Source organism: Microcebus murinus, chromosome 22 (assembly GCF_040939455.1).
Source record: "Microcebus murinus isolate Inina chromosome 22, M.murinus_Inina_mat1.0, whole genome shotgun sequence".
Lineage (NCBI taxonomy): Eukaryota > Metazoa > Chordata > Mammalia > Primates > Cheirogaleidae > Microcebus > Microcebus murinus.
Window position 1 is genome coordinate 12,658,293 of NC_134125.1, and position 26,869 is coordinate 12,685,161.

Sequence of the window (26,869 nt, forward strand, 5' to 3'; positions counted from 1 at the left end):
ACCATGATCTCTTTATTGGAACTCCTCTAGCTCTCCCTTAGTACCTTGCTCACCTGGCAAGTGCTCACCTATTATATTTACATAAACATACAAATCTTTTCTGTCAAAAGAAATCATAAGCTGCAAGAGAGCAAGACCTTATAATCTTAATACTCTTATTCTTTTCCTTATTCCCCGCAGAATTTGTAATAAAATGCTATTCACATATTAGGTGCTCCATTTGTGGATCAAAGGAAAGAAACGAGGCTCTGGATCTGAGTGCAGTTAATTTTATGCTATTTATTAGTTATTATGGCATAGAAGATAAATCACCATCTCATTCTGCCATGCTTACCCTAATGGATTTTTTTACAGAGCCCCACTTTCTAATTCATAATCTGGTCTCTAGTTTCACCAGAGCATCGTATGTAGTTTTTAAGTAAAAGTTCTTCTATTAACCACTTCTAAAATGACAAACTGGGACTTATCCTATGCAGTTCAAAGATACAGAATAAGAACTAAGGGTAGAAGTTACAGGAAAGATGTGTTCACTCACAGAAGGAAGAATCTGTGAAAAGCTAGAATAGTTAAAAAACAAAAGAGAAACAAAAAGCCAGGAAATGTTGAAAAGTAGTGAACTTTAAGTCATTTGTAGCACTCACACAGAAGACATCTATACTTATTCATCTGTGCTACTTTGGAGAAACTTCTTGACTAAATGATATCTGTACCTATGGAATGTGATAGTCCACAATTCTACAAATATTTTTTCATTGACTTCTCAATAGGACACTTTACACTCACCAAACAGATATTTTTTTTTTTTTTTTTTGAGACAGAGTCTCACTTTGTTGCCCAGGCTAGAGTGAGTGCCATGGCGTCAGCCTAGCTCACAGCAACCTCAAACTCCTGGGCTCAAGGGATCTTGCTGCCTCAGCCTCCCAGGTAGCTGGGACTACAGGCATGCACCCACCATGCCCGGCTAATTTTTTCTATATGTATTAGTTGGCCAATTAATTTCTTTCTATTTATAGTAGAGACGGGGTCTCGCTCTAGCTCAGGCTAGTTTCGAGCTCCTGACCTTGAGCAGAGCAATCTGGCCCGCCTCGGCCTCCCAGAGTGCTAGGATTACAGGCGTGAGCCACTGCGCCCAGCCACCAAACAGATATTGATATTACAGAGACATGAACTGTTAACATTTGCTGTGTGGACAAATGGATTTATAACTGTTTCAAATGCAGAAGAGAAAAAAAATCTAGTATGGAGTTATTTTTATTTTATTTTTCAGGAGGCAGACTCTAAAAAGTTTCTAGAGCTTGGCTTTCTGGCAGCTTCAAGCACAGTCAATCCCCCCACAGATACTAAAATTCACAGAGGAGCAAGTCTCTTATATAAAATGGCATAGTATTTGCACATCCACCAAATGGGGGGGCAGGTGATGCAAGTGATTGGGAGCGGCTGTCAGTGTAAGTGGGGCTTAGCTCCCCCCACCTCTTGCTGTGCAGCCTGGTTCCTGGTGAGCAGCTGGGGGGGGGGAGTGCAAGAGGGTAGGGCGCACTGCAGCATTAATGCATTGTCTATAGCTGCTTTCATGTTCCAACAGCAAAATTAAATACCTATGACAGACAATGTATGGCCTGCAAAGGCTTAGATACTTATTATCTGGTCCTTTACAGAAAGTTTCTCAACCCTTACTGCAAAATATAATAGTTTGCATAGAGCTTCTACATACACAGCAGAATAGAAACTGGGAGTGCTTTTGAAGCCACCCTGTGATACAGGACCCATATTTTCTTAAGTAAAAGGAAAAAGATAGAAGCATTAAAATGCTAAGGTAACTACATTAAAACAGAAAACAATAGTTTCTATTTAACATAAAGACAATGATCCATTTTTTGTGGATGATCCATCTATGTCAAAGTGCAGGAAGGTCAGTTTCATGAAGTTTCTGGAACCTGCTATGCTGGGCAAGGATCATACTAAATTAGAGCACCTACTGGGCTGGACTCTAATAAGGAAAATCAAAGAGTGCCCCTATCTTTAAATAAATACTTCCTCAAAAGTCATAAGGATATTATGAACAAATATGATTGACAGCCATAATAATTAATGAAAATAATAACTGCTGCCATTTATTGAGTTCCCACTGTATGCCAGGCACTCACTGCTTTAAGCACATTACATATGTCATTTATAATTCTCACAATAGCTTGGCAAGATAGATATTATTCTTCCAGTTTCCCAACTGAAGAAACTGAGGTTCAGCGAGGCTAAATAATGAAATTAAATCACATAGTAATGGCCAAATTGGGATTTCAACCCAATCCTATGAGACTCCAAGGCCTATGTTTTTTGCTAGGCCTCTTTAATAATCCTGTGCATTTTATGATAGATAGTACTAGTATTTCAAAATGAAAAAAAAAAAAAAAAACTTCAGAAGACTAAATATTACCCATTTTCCCAAACAGCCATCATAGCATTCATTTATTAACAGATAAACAATGAATGGCTAATGTAGAGGAAAAATTTCCAGGCAGAGAAACCGTATAACAACATTTATATTTTTGTTTTTTTCCTGTAGAATTTATTTCTGAAAAGAGTCAATTCCCTGACAACGCTGATGGGCCTCTTGCCAGCTTCTACCATGATCTTTGCTGGTGAACTAAATGTCTGTAGTTTAAACAGAAGAGCATCCAGATTAACTTGTCTTGAAATAATCTTGAAAAATATCTGGTGACGGACCATTTCAATGTCCAAGAGTTTCAGAGGATTCAAATGTTTCTTTCAATGGAAGATCAATTTAGCAAAAGACAATTTCTAGAACAGGCTTAACCACTTAGGAACTGTAGAGCTTGATCTTTAGGAAACAGGACAGTACCCAGTAATATTATCATCATCTTGCTTTGTGGTGTTACCTCAATAATTCAACTCTACATTAGAATTTTTTTTAAAATATACATTATTATAGAAGAGAGAGCTATCACACTGAAAGGGGACAACATGCTATTTGGGCACTATCCACAGCTTTCAATGTAATTTCAAAATTAGAAGCATAATTTAAAATATATTGTGTGTGCCCAGAATTTCATTAAACCTCAAATATGTGGAAAACAGAAAAATGATTGCTTAGAGTTTATCGGGAACTGTTTAACCTTCCTTTTTTCATGTTTAAAAAAGCCCCCAAAGACCCTTCTTTTACTCGTCCATTAACAAAGTTCATGCTAGGGACATGGAGATATATGGTGAAGCTGTCAAAGAGGTACTTGTATGGTTTATTACACCACTGATATAATAATTTTTAAGTAATTGCTGAGAAGTTAAATGTCCTAACAATTTTATTTTGTGAATATTTACTGAGCAACTATCATATTTATTTGAATCTAAGATGTTACTGACAATAAGATGTACCACTATTTAATATGTACCAACTATCTTATATATAACTTAGAAAAATGCTACCAATTATAAGATGTTTTGACCTATAAGACAGGTCCTACTTTTTAAAAAAATTGCTTGAATTTTTTAGATAAATAAAAATTGCATACATTTAAGATGTACAATGTGCTGTTTTGATTTTCATATACATTGTGATTACCACAATTAACTTATTCATCGTCTCATAAAATTACTGTTTTTTTGTGAAAACATCTAAGCTCTGCTCTTAGCAATTTCAAGTATTCAAAGCATTATTATTAACTATAGTTAACATGTTGTTTCCTAGTTTTAAGAGATGTTAAAATGTAGATTAAAAACTACTGTGTCTCAAAATTGTGCTGAAAATGTCTAGTGTTTATTGAGCACATACTATGTACCAGATATAAAAGTAAACACTTTAAATCCATATGCTAATTTAATTCAGACAATCAACATAAGGTGGGGAATCTTTTTTTTTTTTTTTTTTTTTGAGACAGAGTCTCACTTTGTTGTCCAGGCTAGAGTGAGTGCCGTGGCGTCAGCCTAGCTCACAGCAACCTCAAACTCCTGGGCTCAAGCGATCCTCCTGCCTCAGCCTCCCGAGTAGCTGGGACTACAGGCATGCGCCACCATGCCCGGCTAATTTTTTTTTTTATATATATATCAGTTGGCCAATTAATTTCTTTCTATTTATAGTAGAGACGGGGTCTCGCTCTTGCTCAGGCTGGTTTTGAACTCCTGACCTTGAGCAATCCGCCCGCCTCGGCCTCCCAAGAGCTAGGATTACAGGCGTGAGCCACAGCGCCCGGCCAGGTGGGGAATCTTGTTATGCAAATTTCACAGAGTTAAAATAACTTGACCAAAATCATACAACTATAGAATGACAGCAGTGGAATTAGAACTCAAGTCTATCTGACTGTAGAGTCTATGCTCTTTAGCATAATTTGATACTACTACCTATCGGTTTAAAGGAATAGCTATTGTGGAGGATAAAACAATTTGGGAAAGGATATCTTATTCTTTAATTCAATAATCATTTTATAAAAGGCAAGCAAAGGCTGATACAGACAGCATGTTGCTATATATATATTTGAAATATATATATTTCAAATATATATATTTTTCAGTTGAGTTGAAATATATATATAAATATATATAAATAAATATATATAAATTGAGTTGAAATATATATATTTCAACTCATTTTTATACTTAAAATTAGAAAGTAAGCACATACCAGGGGCTGTCTCAAGAGAGGAAGTACTAAGATATCTCCTGGGACCTGTTACTGTTTCACCCAATGTCAATTGCTGTTTGAAACTTGTCATCATTACATCAACACAGTGAAAAAGCTAGAGTGGTGATGATCTTGAATCATCATAAAAGGGTGTATGTTGTTTGTTCCACTGAAGAAGGTTGGAAAGGGCAGAATCCATATTACATTTCAGAGGGATTTCGGTAAGAAAAAAACTTGTTAAAATCATGGGTTGGCATTAACTAGCTGTAAGATTCAACTTGGGTGGTATATCCTCTAAAGTGTCATAACTAAGGAGTTGCTGCTATGATCTCAGTGTTAAAAGGAAATTTTTGGTTCATTTTTATTTTCTGAAATATACATCCTGAAAATTAGAAATAATTCTATATATGAATATAATTAGCTGTTAATGAGCATTTGCTAGGTGACAGGCACTGTTAAATAGTTTACCTAAGTTATCTTATCAAAGCCTGAAAACACCTATGATACATGCCTTGTTATTTTCACTTAGACAAGAAGACTGAGGATTAGGAAGAAAATGGTCCAAGATCACATACCCAGAATCAAAATGTTACACCCCTCCAGGAGGTATCATTTACATCCTAGACCATGTAAATGCCTGATAGCATTATGTTGCAGCCATGCACAGTGGTCCTGCCAGCTAAGTGTTGGTATAGCCAAGATTCATACCCAAGGTGTCTAATTCTAAAACTTACTCTATATTTCTAACTCTATACTATGCACAAAGTAGTTCTTTCCACAAAGGAATGTATATTTATTTTTAATTTTTAAAAAGTTAAATTATTCAATATTTGAAATAGATAAGACTTTGTAGAATATTTTAGTAGACACCTACCACTTAGCTTTATCATTATTTTGTCATATTTGTTTCAGGTCTTTTTTCTTCTAAAAAAAAAAATAAGAAAATAGATACAGCTCTTTCCCCCTTTCTTTCTCTAGCGTTTACTATTCTGAAATTGTGTCTTTAGCATCTGCATTCTTATGCTTTATTAGTATTTATATGCTCTTAATAATATGTAAAGGAGTTTATAAAACTTTCATAATTGGCATCATACTGTACTTATACTCTTGCAATTTTTTTGTTCATTAAATATTCAATGTTATGATTTTGAGATTTACATATGATGATACATGTAGAGCTAGCTCATTCTTTTTTTTTTTTTTTGAGACAGAGTCTCACTTCTGTTGCCCGGGCTAGAGTACTATGGCGTCAGCTTAGTTCAAAGCAACCTCAAACTCCTGGGCTCAAGCAATCCTACTTCCTTAGCCTCCCAAGTAGCTGGGACTACTGGGACTATAGGCATGTGCCACCATGCCCGGCTAATTTTTTTTTATATGTGTATATATATATTTAGTTAGCCAATTGATTTCTTTCTATTTATAGTAGAGACGGGGACTCGCTGTTGCTCAGGCTGGTCTTGAACTCCTGACCTTGAGCAATCCACCTGCCTTGGCCTCCCAGAGTGCTAGTATTACAGGGGTGAGCCACTAGCGCCCGGCCAGAGCTAGCTCATTCTTAACTGCAATACAGTGTTCCATAATTTATCCATTTTCTTTTAGATAAGAATTTAGATTGTTTCCACCTTTTCTGGTTACTATAGACAAGGTTGCATCCTTGTACACACTTCCCAGTGTATGTGTGTAAAGATTTCTCCAAGGTATACCTTTAGAAGTGTCAGGTCACTGCTCCTCACCAGCATGAAAAGATTTGGCCAATTTGTACTCCAAAGCTATTATAGCGACTTACATTCCTGTTAAATAGGTGTGTAAATTTCCTTAGACACATCCCTAAATTTATTATCCTCAGACTTAAAAACTTTCGCCAATCTGACAGATGTGAAATTATTTTAACTTGCATTTCCTTAATGAGCCTGAGTATCTTCTGATGTTTGTTGTCCATTTAGGTTTCCTCTTCAATGCATTCCTTTAAATCATATTTTTTACCCATTTTTCTACTGGCTGTTTGGCTTTTTCTTTTTGATAAAGAAATTGTAAGAGTATTTTATAAATTCTGGACCAATACCCTGTTGGTTAGATATGTTTCAATGACCTTTCCTAGTCCATGGACTGTCTTCTAATTTTTGTTTTACATGGCTTTATAAAGTAGTAAAAATTATCATAGTTGTCATTATGCTTTTAAAATATTGATTAGATAAATCCTTATACTTGTAAAGGTATTCTAGAGTAATAATAGTAACAACATTTACATAGTGCTCATTACATGGTAGGCCATGTTTCAAGCGCTTTATCATTAATCTTCACAGCAACCCTATGAAGTGCAACAGTTATTATCTCTGTTTTACAGATGAGAAACTGAGGCATGGGGGGCTTCTCCTAAATGTTTTAAAGTTTTATTTTTTACTGGTGGTGGAAGAAGACCTTTCACTATTTATTTATATACTTTTTGATTTTACAAACCATGTGAATCTGTTAGCCTAATTGAAAAAAATAAATATTCTGATTTTCCTTCCCAAATTCTGTTTCTTAAAATTAATTTCTCTTTAATGTTAAAAAAAAAAGATACATGGTACATCTTTACTATATGTTGCTGTTTTGAAAAGGGTCAATGAAACATTGTAAATATAATGCTAAGAATCTCAAGTTTTCTTTGTAGGCCAAACATTTTAGGGAAAGAGAAAACCATAGTCTGAGAATCAAACTGGAACTCAAATTCTCACAGGATCAATTTGGAAACCAGGATAGAATTAATTAAATGAAATTAAATTCTAAACTGAAAAAACAAGGTCAAAGGATTTTTTTAAAGCTAATTTTTAAAAAGTTTAACATTTTGATTTTACATTTATACAAACAGATATTTGTATAAATATATGTATCTACATAATGGTAGTGGTACAGTGGAGCCAGCTCATACTGGCTTTGGAAGGCCAACTGGGCACATCTTTTCCCAATTCCATATTTAGTGAATAGCACTGGTAGCTTAAAATTGGCTATAGTGGGAATATTTACACCACGGAAATTGGCAAATGCCACAAATCAGGGCTTTTTCTCTCTCCACAAGAGATTCAGTTGTTATATTTACCAGTACATCACTGGATAGAGACAGCTTTTAAGATAGATTAAAGTTCAAAATATACAACCAGAGAAAAGGGGTTTGCAGCATTTTAGACAATTTTAGATAACTGTCACAGTATTTGGTGAACAACTTTATAGCTGGGGCATTTTCTAACATGAAATTTTCTCTGAGGTTGCACTCTATGTGGGTCAAATACAGTTTTAGGGTAAGATCTTTGATAAGCTTTCTAATACTTTTTTGGATTTCCCTAATATAAGTTGGAAATATAAATTAAGGTAATGGAAAATATCATAAAGGCAGGATATATATTATTACTCATGGTATGGAGAATAGATATTTTTAAAATATTAGTACTTACTGTCTTGTATTTCTAGGTTTGTTAACTGCCATATCTGCTTAAACTCCTTTAATTAAACTAATAATATGAAAATGTAGCAGAGAGAAAGCAATCTTGTGTTATATAAGAGTATAGAAAATACAATAAATTCATATTACCGGGCACACAAAAAGCAGTAATTCATTAAATAGCTGGATGAGTTAACTGACAAAATAATGGGTGATTCCTAAAAATACAATGAAAATAAGTAACTCTTTACTCACCCAGTTCAATACAGGTGATCCCAAGTGACCAAATATCAACTTTCCCATCATACTGTCCTTCATCCATAGCTAAGATTACCTCTGGAGCCATCCTATCAAACATAATGTACACTTAAATTGCAAATTAAAAGCAAAATTCCTCTAATAAAGTGATTCAATGAAATTAACTATTCTTAACGGGACTCCAAAATTCTTATCTGATATTATTTCCTTACACAAATCATTTTGAAAATACTATTCAAAATATAAATATACTTGGTGATTTATATAAAACATTATTTTCAATAAATCCTGGCTCCACCCCTTACTATCAGGTTGATCTTGGGTAAGTTCCTTAACCTATCTGCATATCAGTTTCTTCATCTGTAAAAATCGAGAGAATTCTAATAGCCACCTCATAGAGATTTGTAAAGAATTACTATACACGAAATACTTAAATCACTTTAAACATAAAAAACACTTTTTTATATGAAGGGGTGGAGGATTGTGAGGAGGGGTGTTCAGTTGCCTTCTTTGTTTGTGTTGAGACAGAGTCTTCCTGTGTCGCCCTGGGTAAGGTACAGTGGCATCACTGTAGCTCACTGCAACCTCCAACTCTAGAGCTCAAAGCAATCCTTCTGCCTTATTCTTCCAAGTAGCTGGGACCACAGGCGTGCATTTTTTCCCCTTTCTTTTGGTAGAGAGGGGGTCTCACTCTTGGTCAGGCTATTCTGGAACTCCTGAGCTCAGGCGATCCTCCTGCCATGGCCTCCCTGAGTGCTAGGATTACAGGTGTGAGCCATTGCACCCAGCCCACAAAAAACACTTTATGGGATGATTTAAAGGAATGTAATCAGTGTTCTAAAGATAATAAAACTTACAGAAACAAAGAACAGGTTATGGTAATGGATGTTACTTTACTTGTTTGTCCGTAATGCATTTGCATTAGGAGGGCAGGGGCCATATCAGTTTAATACCCTGTGAACAGAACTGTGCTCTGTTACTGTGTGTAAGCAGTTGCTTAGTAAATGCTATTTGATGATGATGGGGAGAAAATCCAAATAGCAGCTGATTTTTTTTTTAGTAGGCAAGTAATTTTCCAGGGATATAAGTCATTCTCTAAGGTATAATGAAATTCCAGTGTATCCATGAAAGGAAGGAAAGGAATCTGGAACAGAATAGGCAAAAAACTCCAAGTCAGAATGACAAGCTAGGTGATGTAACAGAGAACTCAACACAGACAAAGACTTGGATTTCTTTCACTAAAAGGTAAGATTGACATTTGTTGGCTCATCAGAGTAGGCTAAAGAAGCTGCCTTGTCCTTACCTGGATACTCTGCCTCAAGAGAAAAGTTCAAAAGAAACCACAAATGAAATCTAAAACCTGAAGTTGGTCAGTGAGTTGATAATCCTGTTCAGTTTACACACAGTGACACCAGCCCTATTTGAACAATTTAAAGTCATTGTAAATTTTATACTAAGAGTATTCCTTTTTATGCTAGTGAGTTTTCTATCCTTCTCAAATGAAATCTCATTTTGAGGCACATTGGCAAGACACTATAAAAAAACAAAAGATAACCAACACCATGGGTCCATCTTGTTCGTGTAAGAATATTTTAAAACTATGTCATGTTGTCTAATTCTACATACCAGTAAGGTGTGCCCACAAAGGAGTTGGCAGGTGAAACCATTGAGGCAGATCCAAAATCAGCTAGTTTCACTTGCCCTGGCTCTGTTAGAAGAATATTTCCTGCTTTAATATCCCTATAGGAAAAAATAAGAGGGTGAGAAAATGACTTTTCAATTTTGATTATGCAATAGGTCAGAGCATGCAATTAATAAGACAAAAAAGTTTATTAAAAAAAAAAAAAAAAAACCTTGCTCAGATAGCCAGAAGGGGATTTAGTAATTACTGTATGTTGTAAGGGGGCTCAGATACCTGGGTGTACTTACAGGTAGGTCATAGTAATTACTTAAAGGTAGAGCTTTCTTCAGATGGAGGGAATACACAGTGAGAAAAAAGGCAGACATTGCAGACAAGGAAACATATTCAACTGCTATTCTTACAAAAGCATATTCTTAAATGCTAAATCCAGTCATCAACAGTATTCCTTATGCTGGAAAAACTGGAGCCATTTGTAACTGCCTTTTTCCCCCCCAAATTATGTGACATTTTTGGAGCCTAAACAAACCTGTAATGACTCTGTATTGACTACCTACCAATAAACCTCAACTACGCACATACCTTTTCTTTCTTGCCTGTGACCCTTTCTCTCTGCCTTTAATTGTAACTGCAACTCTAAGGCATTTGAGGGTACATGTTATATAGAAGGTGTTATTTTAAAAATAACACTGTACAGTAAAAAGAAGACCCTGAAAGATCAAAACAAACAAGGATTAGGGGTTAGGAAATTGCATTTCTATTGTATTACTACAAAGAATCTCAAGTGGTTACTACTAAAGCTATTGGATGTTTTATGCAGCAAAAAGTTTTAAAAATATAAAAAATTCATTCCTCAGTATGATAATTTAGAATGAGAAGATGTGGATGTACTGCTTATTCTTTAAAAAAAAAAAAGACATGAGGTGTAATGAGTACTAGAAACCAAGAGCTGGAAGTTGATGGGCAGTGAGAGGATAAGGCAGAGAGGATGAGGGAAACTTATGTCAAGCTGAAAATGACAAGGTTCGAATGCTCCCATAACAACTTTTTTACAAAAACTTCCCTTGAAAATTCAGTTTCCTTCCTCATGATGACATTAGAGGCATTGGCAGAGAGAACTAAAGGAAAAAAAAGCATTATTTATTTCTCTTTAAAACAGAAAAGTATCTTTTCTCTATTATCTTCAGTTAGAAGACTGAACTGTCTTTTAAATCAAAATAATAAAAATCTGAGACATGGTATTATTTTTAAGTTTAGAGAACATTCTCTAAAAGTTTTTTTTTATTTTTTTGGTCTTTTCAACTTCTTTTACATGCTAAAGAAGATAAAGCATAATACAGACTAAAACATTAAGTTAATGTACAGATTAAGGTAATAAAGGCAAAAAACCAAAAAACAAAACTGAACTGTGGGGCTTTAATGAGAGCAGACAACATCATCACAAGCAAGTTGGCATTCAGTGATAACACCTTAGTACCAAAGGGATATGCTTTTAAAAAGGTGTCAAATCTACAGATGTTATGGTAAATTTTGTCAGTATTTATTAGATATGACTAGGTTCATTCTTCATCCTTATAAACAAGCCAAATTCCTGGTAGGATTTTGGTCTGCATATCTTGAGGAAGTTCTGCTTTTATAGTACCAGTAACTGGTGGTGGTCACTCTGGGATGATTAAAACAGGAGCAAAAGGGGAACCTGTGACCTAATAGTTTCACTTCTTCATAGGAAATGACAAGTGTTTTCTTCTGTTTTCAAGCCATCTCAGATTCTTTATATCCACCTAATATTCCACTATTCCTCCCACCATTCATTAAAGTAACTGTACTAAACTTTCATTACTGAGAAAAGCAAAGATTGGTAATAAAAAAAATTTCTTTAGAAGAAATTTGTGGAGGGAGACAGGTTGCAGGGAGGAGAGTGGTGGTGTGGTAGAGGAAAGCTCTGGATTGGGAGTCAGGACATTTGCGTTTCAATCCTTACTCTATTACTTAAATGCTCTGAAACAACGGGTAACTTATTTAAATTTTTCTGAGCCCTGGTCTCTTCGTCTGCCAAAATACAGTAAAGATAGGACCTTCCTAAGTATCTCTATAGACTACAGAAATCCAAAACGTTTTAAGTGATAAAACAGCATATATTTATATACGACTAACTTGTTATTTGCAATAGGAAAGGAAGAACAACTTGGCTAAGAAATAGATATATGCAAGAAAGGCTGGTTTTGTTTTCTTCGTGACACAGTATCAAACGGTTGCTGGGGCCTTTTAAAAATTTTCCTGTAGCACCAAGCCTGGAAAATAGTTACCTACAGAACAGAGATGAGGTAAGTCTCTGTGGATATATGGGAGAGACTAAAAGATAGAAGCTAAATTCTGGCAACTTTACTCCTTACCTCAAGAAGCAGCAGCAATCTATTTGCTTCCCATAAATCCTTAGGCACCCTAAAAATTGGAGCACGCACTAATTTTCAAGGTTCCTGAAATAGATAGTCCTGTAACTGAAATGAAAACGTAACTGGTCTCTAATCTTACCTATGAATCAATGCATGAGAATGTAGGTAGGCTAGCCCATGCAAGGCACCATGAGTAATGGCAGCAATCTCTACTTCCTGAAGTGGTTTCTTATGAACTGAGGAAGGGAAAAAAAAAAGCCAGGTGTAGATGATCAGTTTCATTACTCTTTTTATTATTTTATACAGCTATAACAGAGGGAATTATATACTTTCTCAAATGACAATTTAGGAACACATTCACCTAAATACACAGGACATATATTTTCTATAGAATAGCAATAAATGATCAGATAACAGGAAACCCAAGTGGATTAAAATAAACAAAATGACCCTTCCAAACAAAATAAGACAAAGAATGACTGATATTCATTTAATGATGCACTGTTAATTTGCTTATCAGTTGCTTGTCAAAGCCCACGAATTTGAATTGGCCAGGCACAAATTTACCAGTCTCTTCTAACATTTTAAGTCCCTGGAGTGTTGTAGGTTACATTCTTCTTCTCTGCCACAAAGCCATCTTTAATTACCCCTTCTAACTATAGGTTTTCATTATTTGTGAAAGCAGCTAATGAGCAATTTCTATTCAGAGATCAAGGATGATGTAAGATATTTTGTAATGTAAATTATTAACACAGCCTCTGGTTATAATAGTATTTGCAGAGAAGTGGGTCAGTCAAGATATTTGAAAGGGTTAAATTCCAATATGATTTCATACTATCTGCCTCTCTTTCATACATGCTCATGAATTTGATATTTCTGGCCACACATACCACACCACATTAGCCAACCATTTTAGCAGTACGTGCCCTGGATTGGCCATGAACTAAAACAGTGGGAAGGCTGCTAACTGAAAGTGTCACTCAGACACTTTCAGTGACACTGCAGAGATGAAGTTTGCATAGCTTGTCCACATAACCCGTAAGTCCAAGCCATCATCCACTTAGGTTGTCTAAACTACACTTTAATATAGCAGTAGATAACATTCTGATTAAAGTAAAACAGAAAGGAGGATATGGTGCTTTCATTCTTACCTTCTAACAAATCAGAGGCTGAGCCTAAGCAATATTCCATCACCAACTGTAACAGATTAAAATAATCAGAACAATGAAGGTTAATAAGAAACTGCTAAAACCAACCAACCAGCCACCCAACCACGGAACTAAGAACACTAAGAGAATAAATATTTTGACCAACCTGAACTTAGACTGAATTTTGGTCATCTGGCACTAATTGATTTTTATGATTCTCATCATTTCAGGTTTTGTTATTTCTTACTTGGAATTAGCCTAAAGATTATAAGGGGACTAGAAATAGAAATATTTACTGTAAATGGTCAAGCTAAGATTGCCAAGATTTATTTAGATTTATTTACTAACTTCCACACCTCCTTGTTTCAAAAAGGATTTAGGGTGGCTAGGTTGTACTATAAATTAAACTTTGTAATTTAGAAAGTGGCAAACAAATACATGAGCCAGTAAAATCTATACTGGGAAATACTAGTTAAATACTAGAAAGTACTTGTTAAATAAAATAAAACAGTAAGTAATAAATTCCTTAATTTCACATTTTAAAAAGTTGTAAACAAGAAAAAGATGTCATTTTGAACGGAATCTAAAGATATAGCTTGCTATGTATCATTACATTAGCTTGAATCCCTGAGAGATATGAAATATTTAAATTTATATCTTAAGGCCAGGCGCGGTGACTCACACCTGTAATCCCAGCACTTTGGGAGGCTGAGGCAAGAGGATCGCTTGAGGCCAGGAGTTAGCGACCAGCCTGGGCAACACAGCGAGACTCCTGTATCTACAGAAAATAAAAATAAAATATTAGCCAGGCATGGTGGCATGTGCCTGTAGTCGTAGCTACTTGGGAGGCTGAGGCAGGAGGATGGTTTAAGCCCAGGAGTTCGAGACTGCAGTGAGTTATGATCAGGCTATTGCACTCCAGCTCAGGCAACAGAGTGAGACTCTCTCTCTAAGAAAAATAATAATAATGAAAAAAATAAATTTAAATCTTAAAATACTTATAGAATACTATAACAGTACTGATATATATTGGATTTGCAATCTTGGGAGGCTTTCTAAAAGCAAAAATGTGAAAACTGTAATCTCATCCTACATTTTTTAAGTGCTCAAGACTATTGATTTGTAGCCAAGGTCAAAATTATTAGTGCTCAGTGACCAATGTCCACACATACACATGCAAGCACCCACACTCCTACAAATTATAATTTTGTTATTCTAAAATACAGCACATGGTCAATATGAAATATAAATTTCCTATAATCAACTAGATATAACCAATTTCAATATATTAATTCCTTTCATTTAAAAAAATTAATATTATTTATATATTAGGTACCTTGCATTACTGGGATAATTTAAAACAATATGAGAAGTTTAGAAGTTTAAAATTTAGAAACTTTATTATAGCTTTATAGTTATATATTATAATCAATGTATTACATATAATATCAATTATCTGTCACTATGTTAATATATTAATAAAATATATTTTATAGAATTATAATATATTAGAATATAATAAATATGGTTATAGAGTATATTATAATAATGTTATATATTATGTATAATAATTATATCTTATAGTTATATATTTGTGTATTATATACCTTACATTACTGGAACACTTTAAAATATGAGAAGTTTAAAAGTTTAAAGTTTAGAAACTTTATTATAGTTTTCTGCTTGACATTAAAAACAGATTCAGAAACATTAATTTCTTATTGTGAAAGATTCCAAATGAGTAAATATTATGTGGTCTACTCTTTTCATTTTTTGAGATAGAGTCTCACTTTGTTGCTCAGGCTAGAGTGAGTGCCGTGGTGTCAGCCTCACTCACAGCAACCTCAATTCTCCCGAGCTCAAGCAATCCTACTGCCTCAGCCTCCCGAGTAGCTGGGACTACAGGCGTGTGCCACCATGCCCAGCTTATTTTTTGTATATATATTTTTTAGTTGGTCAATTAGTTTCTTTCTATTTTTAGTAGAGATGGGGTCTCACTCAGGCTGGTTTTGAACTCCTGACCTCGAGCAATCCGCCCGCCTTGGCCTCCCAGAGTGCTAGGATTACAGGTGTGAGCCACGGCGCCTGGCCTACTTTTTTCTTTAATCAATTTTGATGGAAACAGTTCTAAATTTTATCACATAATTCTCTAATTTTTTAAATTGAGCAATTGAATATGTATATATGACTTCCTTAAGCTGAATTTATGGAATATGAACATAGAACTTTAGAACTTTAAAACTGAATAGAATGAGTATATTCACAGTTGAGTTTATTTTAAAAATTATATGTTTAAAAACTCAGCATTTTTGTCACAAATATTTTTTTCCCTGTTATTCTAGCAAACAAAGGTACATGAGCTGGTAGTTTGCACCTCACACTAAACAACTCTAGCTACCCTGCCTTTAAATTATTATGTCTGCCTTCTAGCTTCCTTGATTTCTTCCTTATGGTCAAATTATTCTTGTGTCTGTATACATGTCTTTAATGATTCAATTCCTTAGAGCTCCTTCTAATTGGTCTATCAAATAAGCTGTAGACAGAAACCAGGTTATTAGCACTCTACATAATCTAGGAGTAAATGGGCTTCAAATAAGAGTTTTGAGGATTTTCTCCAGACTTGAAACACATGAGATGTAGCACATGGATTTTGTAACATTTATTCTGCCTGCTTGAAATCCCTTTCTTGACTCTTTCAAGACAGCTGAGACTGCCAGACAACTGAACTCTAGATAATGAGATAGACACTCCTTTGCTTAATTTCTTCTTTTCAGAATGGAAACAATAGCTCTATTAATAGATATCTTAAGACTTGCTTGGACAGAAATGTTTAAGTATACTGTTTGATAGTCTGTTTGGGAACAAAAATTCCATTCCCCAATTAGAGATCCCATATAGGAAAGGACTAGGTATTTGGTGAGCACTCAATAAATGCTAGTTAAACTGGACTTTAAGTTGAAATGTGCAATTTGATAAAGTACAAAGTATAACATTTCCAAGTTTTAATTTGCGCTTAACGTGCCAACATAAAAACAGAAACACAAACATGTAAAAATATACTAAAAAGATAAAATGGGACAAAAGTCTTTTATTTTAATCACATGATAGGCCCTGTTTCCTAAAAATTACACAGTGATGAAAATACCAAGCACAATGCAAAATTTTTGGAGAACTGGAGTAGAAGATGAAAAATAATGAAGATAAAAATTCTAGGATGAGAATAAAAGGCTATACGTTTCACTTTTACAAATAAGTCACTATAAAATTATGTTAGCTTTTTCACCATCTCTTTGTTGAGTGTTTATCAAATGGAATTTCCAACAAGCTTGATATCATATTTAATCTCATGGAATGTACACCATCTGACACACCAAAGTGTTAACAAATATTAAATAATGATAACAAAAGTCAATGGAACAGAAATGGCACTGATAACTTTATAGATCAAATAGATAATATAGAAAAAGACAAAAATTAATAGGAAAAAAAAGATAATAGAGGTCCTTAGACTTACCCATGCAGTGTGCTCTTTCAAGTAACAACCTTTGTATTCAATGGTATTAGGATGCTTCAATTGTCGTAAAAATTTAACTTCCTTAAGAATATCTTGCCATTTCTATTGAAGTCATAAAGGAAATGTTTTAATTTTTAAACTGAAAATAATATTTTATGATCAAGTATACATATATTATATTCTTTTTATTATTTTAAGTAAAAAGTAAATATCTAATAAATGAAGAAGCTATTACAACTTGTGTTCTTTAGTTTGAGTGCATGTAAATGCAAATCTATCTCCAAATAAATTATTAAAAATCCATTACATGCACCCATGTTTTATCCTGCAACATAGTTAACTGAGCTAGAATATTAGGAACTTAAAAAAATTATTAATGTGCACATGTGTGCATGAAAGTCCTACAAAAGACAAAACACTCCAGGAACTTTTATTATAAGCTCTACAAAAGGGGGAAAAAGAATTGTAATAAAAAATGTTTAAAGATTCATACTAAATTGCTTGTATCAATTTAGGTATACAATTATATCTTACCTCATGTGTTTGCTTCCCACTATAGGACATTTTCTTAACTGCCACCACCTCATTGGTGCGAGCATTCGTAGCCTGTGTTAAGAGGGTAGAAGAAAACATAAATAATGTTTCAGACGGTTTAACTTAAATATTTGACTAGAGACATTAGTTAATTAATTAATGATATTTATTTTTAAGACAGTCTCAGTCACCAAGTTAGGGTGCAGTGATATCATCATCGCTCACTGCGACCCCAGTTTCCTGGGCTCTAGTGATCCTCCTGACTCAGCCTCTGAAGTAGCTGGGACTACATGCATGTACCACCATGCCTGGCTAATTTTTCTATTTTTTGTAGAGACAGGGTCTCGCTCTTGCTCAGGCTGGTTCCCAACTGGCTACTGTATTTTTTTTTTTTTTTGAGACAGAGTCTCACTTTGTTGCCCAGGCTAGAGTGAGTGCCGTGGCGTCAGCCTGGCTCACAGCAACCTCAACCTCCTGGGCTCAGCGATCCTACTGCCTCAGCCTCCCGAGTAGCTGGGACTACAGGCATGCGCCACCATGCCCGGCTAATTTTTTGTATATATATTTTTAGTTGGTCAATTAATTTCTTTCTATTTTTGGTAGAGACGGGGTCTCGCTCAGGCTGGTTTCGAACTCCTGACCTTGAGCGATCCGCCCGCCTCGGCCTCCCAAAGTGCTAGGATCACAGGCGTGAGCCACCGCGCCCGGCCCCTGGCTACTGTATTGAATAGTGCAGCAGAACGTAAGATTAATGCTAAGAGGGACTTTCACTTGCAAGGTCATTTATATCTTATAATACGAATGTATTACACATATACTTACCCACGTTTATGTATGTATTTGTGTATTTTTAATCTATAAAGGTTGCCTTGTCTCATAATTATCTTTGCTTGTCTTCTCTATACCCAATATATAATTCACTGAAAGCATACATGAAAACCATAAATAACTCAAGTAATAGTCTTTTCCTCTCAATTTACTTAAGATATTTAAAACTAACTAGTTTTCTTAAATTTTTTAGAAAAATAAACACAAAACCTTAAAAGATTTTCTCTGCATCAGTGCCATAGCCCGGATGTTAGTAAGCTATTTCATTTGTATGATATTATTATTGTGGACCAATAAAGCTATCTCAGTGGTTCTGAAGTAAAAGATTGGAATTCATTCACTGAAAGATCAGGTTACCAATTTTAGAGAAAAATGTATAAGCATTTTCTTAAATATAACTAATTTAAAAGAAAAGTAAAGCTCTTCAGATATAATAATGGTTTCTTTATGATTTTTTAAAAAGGTTAATTCAAACAATAATTGCTGATGTAAAAAGAATTCATCCATGGATTCTTACTGAATGTCAAAATGCAAAGAAAATAAAAAAATACTACAAAAATTTTTTTACAAGCACTACGGTAAAAGAACCTATTATATATAAACAAGATATATATTAGTTATAATTTTCAGATCTGTAGGACTCCACAAAAGCACACTTTAGATATTTTTATTGATTTAGAAGATATACCAGGGGTCCTCAAACTTTTTAAACAGGGGGCCAGTTCAATGGCCCTCAGACTGTTGGAGAGTGCACACTGTGGGCCCGGGACGAGTCGAATTGGCTGCTAAGCAGGACAAGCAGTGGTGGCAAAAACACTCGGGGGGCTGGATAAATGTCCTAGGTAGGCAGCATGTGGCCCGGGGTCCGTAGTTTGAGGACACCTGGTATAGATTGACTTTTTTTTTTTTTTTGAGACAGAGTCTCACTTTTTTGCCCAGGCTAGAGTGAGTGCCGTGGCATCAGCCTCGCTCACAGCAACCTCAAACTCCTGGGCTCAAGCGATCCTACTGCCTCAGCCTTCCAAGTAGCTGGGACTACAGGCATGCGCCATCATGCCCGGCTAATTTTTTCTATATATATTAGTTGAACAATAATTTCTTTCTATTTATAGTAGAGACGGTCTTGCTCTTGCTCAGGCTGGTTTCGAACTCCTGACCTCAAGCAATCCACCCGCCTTGGCCTCCCAGAGTGTTAGGATTACAGGCGTGAGCCTTGATTGACTTTTGTTAAAAACAAAAAATCTCTCACATTGTTCTGACTTTTAAACATTAATGCTAAGACTGTGTTTATATGACAGCAACAAAGAAATGCTGATATAAGTTCAGTATTATAGTACAGGTTAGAGGGGCTATATCTGAAAAGTCAGTGGATATTTTAGGCATAAATACATATACACATACATGTATATGTATCGTACAGCTTGAGGAGCTTGGGAAAGATTTAGGAAATACACAATGAGAAATTTTAACTTGTGGGGCTTTTAAAAAACAAATTCTTAACCGTTAATTAAAAAAAAAAAAACCTACACAAATGGAATCAGATAGTATTATTATCTAATTGCTTATTAAGGTTATTTATAATCAATGCTACTTGGAACTACAGACATGAAAAAAGAATCAGCCTACAATAAAAATGTATTTCTTACATTTACAGAATAATCAACCACTAATTAGAACTTGATGCATTCATTTGCTTATACAATTTCTATACTGGAGCAGAGACCTGAAATTTGAAAAACATTTCCATGTTGACTGTTTTATAGACGTGAACTTTTTTTTTTTTTTTTTTTTTTTGAGACAGAGTCTCACTCTGTTGCCTGGGCTAGTGTGACGTGGCATCAGCCTAGCTCACAGCAACCTCAAACTCCTGGGCTCAAACAATCCACCTGCCTCAGCCTCCCAAGTAGCTGGGACTACAGGCATGTGCCACCATGCCTGGCTAATTTTTTGTATATATATATATATATATATATATATATATATATATATATATATATATATATTTTTAGTTACCCAGCTAATTTTTTTTTCCCATTTTGAGTAGAGACAGGGTCTTGCTCTTGCTCAGGCTGGTCCCAAACTCCTGATTTCAAGCCATCCTCCCTCCTTGGCCTTTTAGAGTGCTAGAATTATAGGCGTGAGCCACTACGACCAGACAACATGTGAACTTTTTAACACAACTTTATACTGGTTAAAAGTCAGAACTTGTTACACTGACACTAAAAACAAACAAAATCCATGTTTTAGTATAGAGCCGGAAGCTATCAATGGGTGTCAGCTCTCAGTGCTCTATAGTGTATATAAATGATTATGGCCTCTATTATTTCAAGTTTTATTCTGGAAACTTACATTCATATTTAATGCTTCCAACAGTCTCAGTAACTTTAGCTCATTGATTTAAAAAATATTTATTGAGAATTTACAATGTGTTTCTGATATTTTCTTAAACATTCTCCAGCTATGCTTTTTGCTAGTTATTAGAGAAACACAAAAAATTAAATACAAACTTTTCTTTTGGCCCTTTTTATTGAGCCTCAACTAAAACTAAAAGGAAATCATATCCAGAAAAACAGAACTAAATTATTTGCTTTAGGTAGATTATGGATGATATGCTGCATTCAACAAGGGAGCACTAGAAAACTACCTACTGTGGAGAGGTGTTTAAGTGAATACAAAAATGAATATGCTCAGCCCTTTTTTCCCCCTTTAATACAGTTTCCTAATATCTCATTTGTTAACATTAATTTCAGAATTACTTGTGTAAATACAAATACACAGAGATATTTCATCAAGATAACTTCTATTTTCTCTGAATGTAACATATTCTTTCAGCTGATTGAATCTACAAGAGTTGTGCTAGCTTACAATTCACATTAAGCTTATTCCTTGGCATCATCCTGTGTAAAAGCTATAACCTATTAAGAGTCTAACAGAATTATAGTGTTTAGGTATAAAAACATCGGTTACTAGACTCTGGTCTTTATGGTTTGCTAGCATGACTATGACTTATGAAAAATACTAATTAGTGGTACCAAGTTCTCTGAGTTCTTCACAGTTCATTCATTCAATAAATGCTTACTAGTTGTTTACAATTTGTCAGGTTTAGGGCTAAGTGCTAGGGACAGAGTTGTGAGCAAATACACTCTGTACCTATCACTGCTCTAGTAAAACAGAAAGACAATAACAAAAATAAAATCATAAACGAATGTAAAATTGCAACTGTGTCATGTGCTATAAAATAAAGAAGGGTATGTAGGCTGGGCGCAGTGGCTCACACCTGTAATCCTAGCACTCTGGGAGGCCGAGGTGGGAGGATCACTCAAGGTCAGGAGTTTGAAACCAGCCTGAGCAAGAGTGAGACCCTGTCTCTACTAAAAATACAAAGCAATTAATTGGCCAACTAAAAATATATAGAAAAAAAAAAAAGGGTATGTGTTACTTTGAGAACCAAAAATGGGGAATGTGAGTTAGGGACGTCAGGAAAGCCTTCCCTAAAGAAATGAGGTTTAAGTTGAATGCTAAAAGATGAACAGGAGATAAGAGAGAGAAGATGGAAGGGAAAAATATTCCAGAGAAAACAGTGTACGCAAAATCCTATGACGGATGATCAAGAGAAGGCAATTAAAGCTACAGCAATGAGAATGAGAGGGAATACAGTTCAGATAGAGACCACATCAGGAAAGATCTTGTAGGCTGGCTACATTAACGATTTTGATCTTAGCCTAAGAATGGGGAAAGCCCTTAAAGGCTTTATCGCAAAACCGGGGTGTGATCCTATTTACATTTTTTCTAGCTCATTGAGGTAAGCACAACAAACTGGAGAGAGACCAAAGTGGGCTATCGCAGTTGTCCAAATAACAGTCAATAGAGTTTTCTTGGTTATAATGGTACATGCAACAAGAGGAAGAATCCATGACAGTGAGTAAGGAGTAACACATATAAGGATTACTGTGGCCGGAGGGAAAAAATCCATTTTTAGGGTTTACCACTTATAGATAAAAGGTTTGACCTTTTATTTGACCACTTATAGATAAAAGGTTGGTGCCTCATGGGTATATATGGGCCCATACTATTCACTTTTAGAATATTATTATTAAAATAGTATTGATATTTATTGCATTTGCAATCTTGGGAGGCTTTCTAAAAGCAAAAATGGCAATATAGTGTTAATGATTACATTTCAGTATCAATGCCACTCAGGTAGCTTTATCATTTCTATAGTCTATTGTTAGCAACAAATAACATATATTTAGTACCTACTGTAAACAGGGGATTGTGCTAGCCTTTCGAGTTGTAAAGAAATATTAAAAATAGTCCTCATTTTCAAAAGGCATACACTACTCTAGCTAAACAGAAAGGCTTTATCTCCAAAAAGCAAATAAATCACCAGGTCTTCTGCAGCCTACTGCAAGGTAGGTCTCATTTTGCTCCTATTGCAAATGGCTTGCTAGTAAGATTCAAAGCATGCCTGGCTTATTGTATTCATCTGAAACATTAGAACTTTGAGAAGGATCTGGCAGCTTTTTGAAATACAAGAGTCAAATAGAGATTGGAACCACCCTCTGACTCTGGCCAAGAGAGATTCTGAGAGGATGTGTTAGATATAATGCAATAAAAGGAAAGTAGGAAAAGATGACTGTAGAATATATTTCTGAGTAAAACAAATAGGGCACAACTGAATATATACAGAATGTTTCCATTTTTAAAGGTTCAAAACTAGGCAAAACCAAATTACACTGTTTAGGAGTACAGAGTAAGTGGGTTAAATATAAAATAAAAGAAATAAAATAATAATTATTTTTATTTATATTTGGACCATAAAAAATCAGGATAGTGGATACTCTTAAGGGGAGGGTAAGGGTTGTTGCTGAGGAAGACACAAGAGGGGCTTCTTGGGTGCTGGCAGTATTCTATTTCTTGACCTGGGCGGTGTTTACACAGGGATTTACCTTTTAATTATTCTTTAAGTTATATATCAAAATACATATGTGTGTATATTGTACATATTTCTTTATATATGACATATGTATAACAAAGATACTTTTTAAAAAGGAGGTGAACATTTATCAAATTCCTACTATTCTCAGATATTATACTAGTCCCTGGGGATATAACAATGAACAAGACACAATCTCTGTTCTTGTGATACTTATTATTTAGGGGAAGGGGCACGTAGGAAGCAAAAAATCTGACGTATCATTGCTTAATTAAAACTGTGATAAATGCAACAAAGTACAAGTACAAGGTGTCATGAGATCATTAAGAAGAGTCCTGATTTAGTGGTCGAGAGCTGAACAGTAAAGGCAGTAAAGGGTTTCTTGTAGAAGGAACACTTAAGTGGAAACTTAGGATGTAGGATGAACAAGAGTTGGACAGGGACACAATGGGCAGAATATTCTAGGTGAATAGCATATATAAAGGCCCTCTGGCAGGAAAGAATTTAGCATGGAGTGGAAATAAACAGGGCTCAACTTCACGCTTACAACTTTCTTATCCTGCCTTGATAGCAGGATCAATTGATACAGATACCACCAAATTGAATAAAGCCTAGAATTCTAGAACTGGCTTTTCAGCAATGACTACTTGCCTTTATCATTGAATCTGTACAATAAATATTAAAATCAAGAATATTTTATGAATAAGAGCTTATGTGTAGAGAACATGCAGATTTCAAACTTTCTTAATTTGATCTATCTAAACAACTCCTTTTAATTACTTACAAAATAAACTGCTCCAAAACTTCCATGTCCAATTTCATGCAAATCAATAAAAAGTTCTTCTGGATCATCTTTGTAGAACAGATCAGCAATCTCTGGGTCCTTTGGTACCCCTTTAGGCATGATGACCAGTATTGCAAGTACTTTGCTTTTTGATATCCCAGTCAGCTTTATTTCTCATTGACAATCTTTTTTTAAAATAAACCTTCAAAACCTGTAGAAAAATAAGGTTTGCCATTAAATTATTTCTAACACATTTTGTTTGGTGGCAGTGCAAGTATAAATTAATATTTAAAAGCATCTTATTCTCACAACTCAATAATGAAAAGACAAATAACCCAAATAAAAAATGGGCAAAGGATCTGAATAGACATTTCTCTGAAAAAGATACACATACAGGCACTGACACATGAAAAGATCCTCATTATCAGTTATTAGAGAAATGAAAATTAAAACCACAATGAGGTATCATTTCATACTTACTAGGATGGCTATGAACAAAAAGGTCGGATAAATGTTGGTGAGGATGTGGAGAAATCAGAAACCTCTACCACTGCTGGTAGGAATGTAAAATGGCAGAGCCATTTTGGAAAACAGCCTGGCAGTTCATTAAAAACTTAAATATCAAGTTACCATCTGACCCAGAAATTCCACTCCTAGTTTTATATATACACACACACCCAAGAGAAATGAAAACCTATGTCCACACAAAAACTTGTACACAAATGTTCACAGCAACATTATTCATAATAATAGCCAGGAGGCAGAAAGTCCATTAATGGGTGAATGAACAAACAAAATGTGGCATATCCATACAATAGAATATTATTCAGCCATAAAAGGAATGAAGTACTGACATATATACTGCAACATGAATGAACCTTACAGACATTATGCTAAATGAAAGAAGCCAGTCAGAAAACACTACATATTTTATGATTCCATTTATATAAAATTTCCAGAATAGGCAAATCTATGGAGACAGAAAGTAGATTATTGGTCACCCAGGGCTGGAGGTTTTCGTAGGTTATTTAGGGGAAGGAGCACGTAGGAAGCAGAGAATCTGACGCTTAAATCATTGCTTAATTAAAACTGTGATAAATGCAACAAAGTATAAGTACAAGGTGTCATGGGATCATAAAGAAGAGTCCTGATTTAGTGGTGGAGGGCTGAACAGTAAAGGGAGTAAAGGGTTTCTTGTAGAAGGAACAATTAAGTGGAAACTTAGGATGTAGGCTAAAGGCTAAAACGTATAGACTTTCTTTCAGGGTGATGAAAATGTCTTGAAATTGATTGTGGTGATGATTGCATAACTCTGATTATTCTAGAAACCATTCAATTGCATACTTTAAATGAGTGAACTATATATTACGTAAATTATATCTTGAAGATGTTATAAAAATTCACTTTGGTGTAATTAATACTGAAATAACATTTGATATTTATTAAGCACTACTATGTGCCAGGCAACACTAAAAACCTCACACAACCTTACATATATTATCTCCTTTAATCCCGTGACAGCTTCATAATGTAACAGCTTTGTTATCTTATTTTTTTTTTTTTTTTTTTTGAGACAGAGTCTCGCTTGTTGCCCAGGCTAGAGTGAGTGCCATGGCGTCAGCCTAGCTCACAGCAACCTCAAACTCCTGGGCTCAAGCAATCCTGCTGCCTCAGCCTCCCGAGTAGCTGGGACTACAGGCATGCGCCACCATGCCCGGCTAATTTTATATATATATTAGTTGGCCAATTAATTTATTTCTATTTATAGTAGAGACGGGGTCTCGCTCTTGCTCAGGCTGGTTTCGAACTCCTGACCTCGAGCAATCCGCCCGCCTCAGCCTCCCAGAGTGCTAGGATTACAGGCGTGAGCCACCGCGCCCGGCTTGTTATCTTATTTTTATAGAGCAAACTAAGACTTTGAGAGGCAAAACTACTTCCCCATGGCCAGGAAAGCAGTTATTTGTCAGAACTACAATTTAAATCCAGATCTAACAGCAAAGCCCATGTCTTGATTGACATACAGTAGTATAGGTAATTAAGCAATTCTTTATTAACCATCGGAAGAAACTGTATATATGGAGGCTATGATAAGTATTCACTTAAAGAGGCAAGTTATTCTGCTGCTATACAAAACTGTCTGAATTCAAACTTTCTATTACTGAAAAGACATCATTTTGACATGCTTATATACTGACCTGTCATTAGTTACATGCATTTATTTGGTAAAGATCCTTTTTTCTTTATTTTTTGAAAAACATAAAAATGTCAACTTTCATCTATATTTTTCATTGTAAATACCTCTATCTCCCTCCCCAGATAATCATCTGTTTATTTCAACATTTAAATTTATCATAGGATAGTTTGTGTTTCTTCCTTGCCCAACCAGATAACTAAGCTAGAAATTTGGTTATTGGCCAAAAAAAAAAAAATATTTTTCAAAATATGAACCAATGGGTTTAATACTAGAAGAGAATGAGAAGGTAATTAATTAAAGAACTAAAATTGATGGTACTAAAAAGCATTTTTTTCTTATAACATGATAGCCGTAGGTGACAATGTTAGTCTAGTTAATCCATTAGCATGTATACACCATCAACCTAACTATTCATGCATCCATCCAATTCACTCTTTTATTTAACAAATATTTACTGAATGTTTACTATTTGCCAGACACTGTACTGGGTGTTGGATAGAGTGGGATGTGGTCCCTGTCCTTAAAAGGGCTTAGAAGTCAAATGTGGTGACAGACATAAAATTATAATGTCACACTTGACAAATTGGTTATAA

The 26,869-nt window shown here is 34.9% G+C and overlaps 1 protein-coding gene across 4 annotated transcripts in view; it reads right to left on the bottom strand.

Annotated features, from left to right (window-relative positions):
• Positions 1-26,869, bottom strand: part of TAOK3 (TAO kinase 3) — a 173,403-nt gene that overhangs the window by 56,901 nt on the left and 89,633 nt on the right. For 3 of the 4 annotated variants that reach the window (XM_012756477.3, XM_012756478.3, XM_075996609.1), the window contains exons 3-9: positions 24,083-24,293; positions 17,535-17,606; positions 17,001-17,102; positions 13,490-13,535; positions 12,478-12,574; positions 9,933-10,046; positions 8,304-8,395 (exon numbers count right to left, since the gene is read on the bottom strand). In XM_012756477.3, the coding sequence (XP_012611931.1) occupies positions 8,304-8,395; positions 9,933-10,046; positions 12,478-12,574; positions 13,490-13,535; positions 17,001-17,102; positions 17,535-17,606; positions 24,083-24,202 (643 nt within the window). In that variant the 5' untranslated portion in view covers positions 24,203-24,293. Of the gene's footprint in view, positions 1-8,303; positions 8,396-9,932; positions 10,047-10,527; positions 11,028-12,477; positions 12,575-13,489; positions 13,536-17,000; positions 17,103-17,534; positions 17,607-24,082; positions 24,294-26,869 lie in introns of those variants that run through there. The other variant, XM_012756480.3, reaches the window with a different exon arrangement.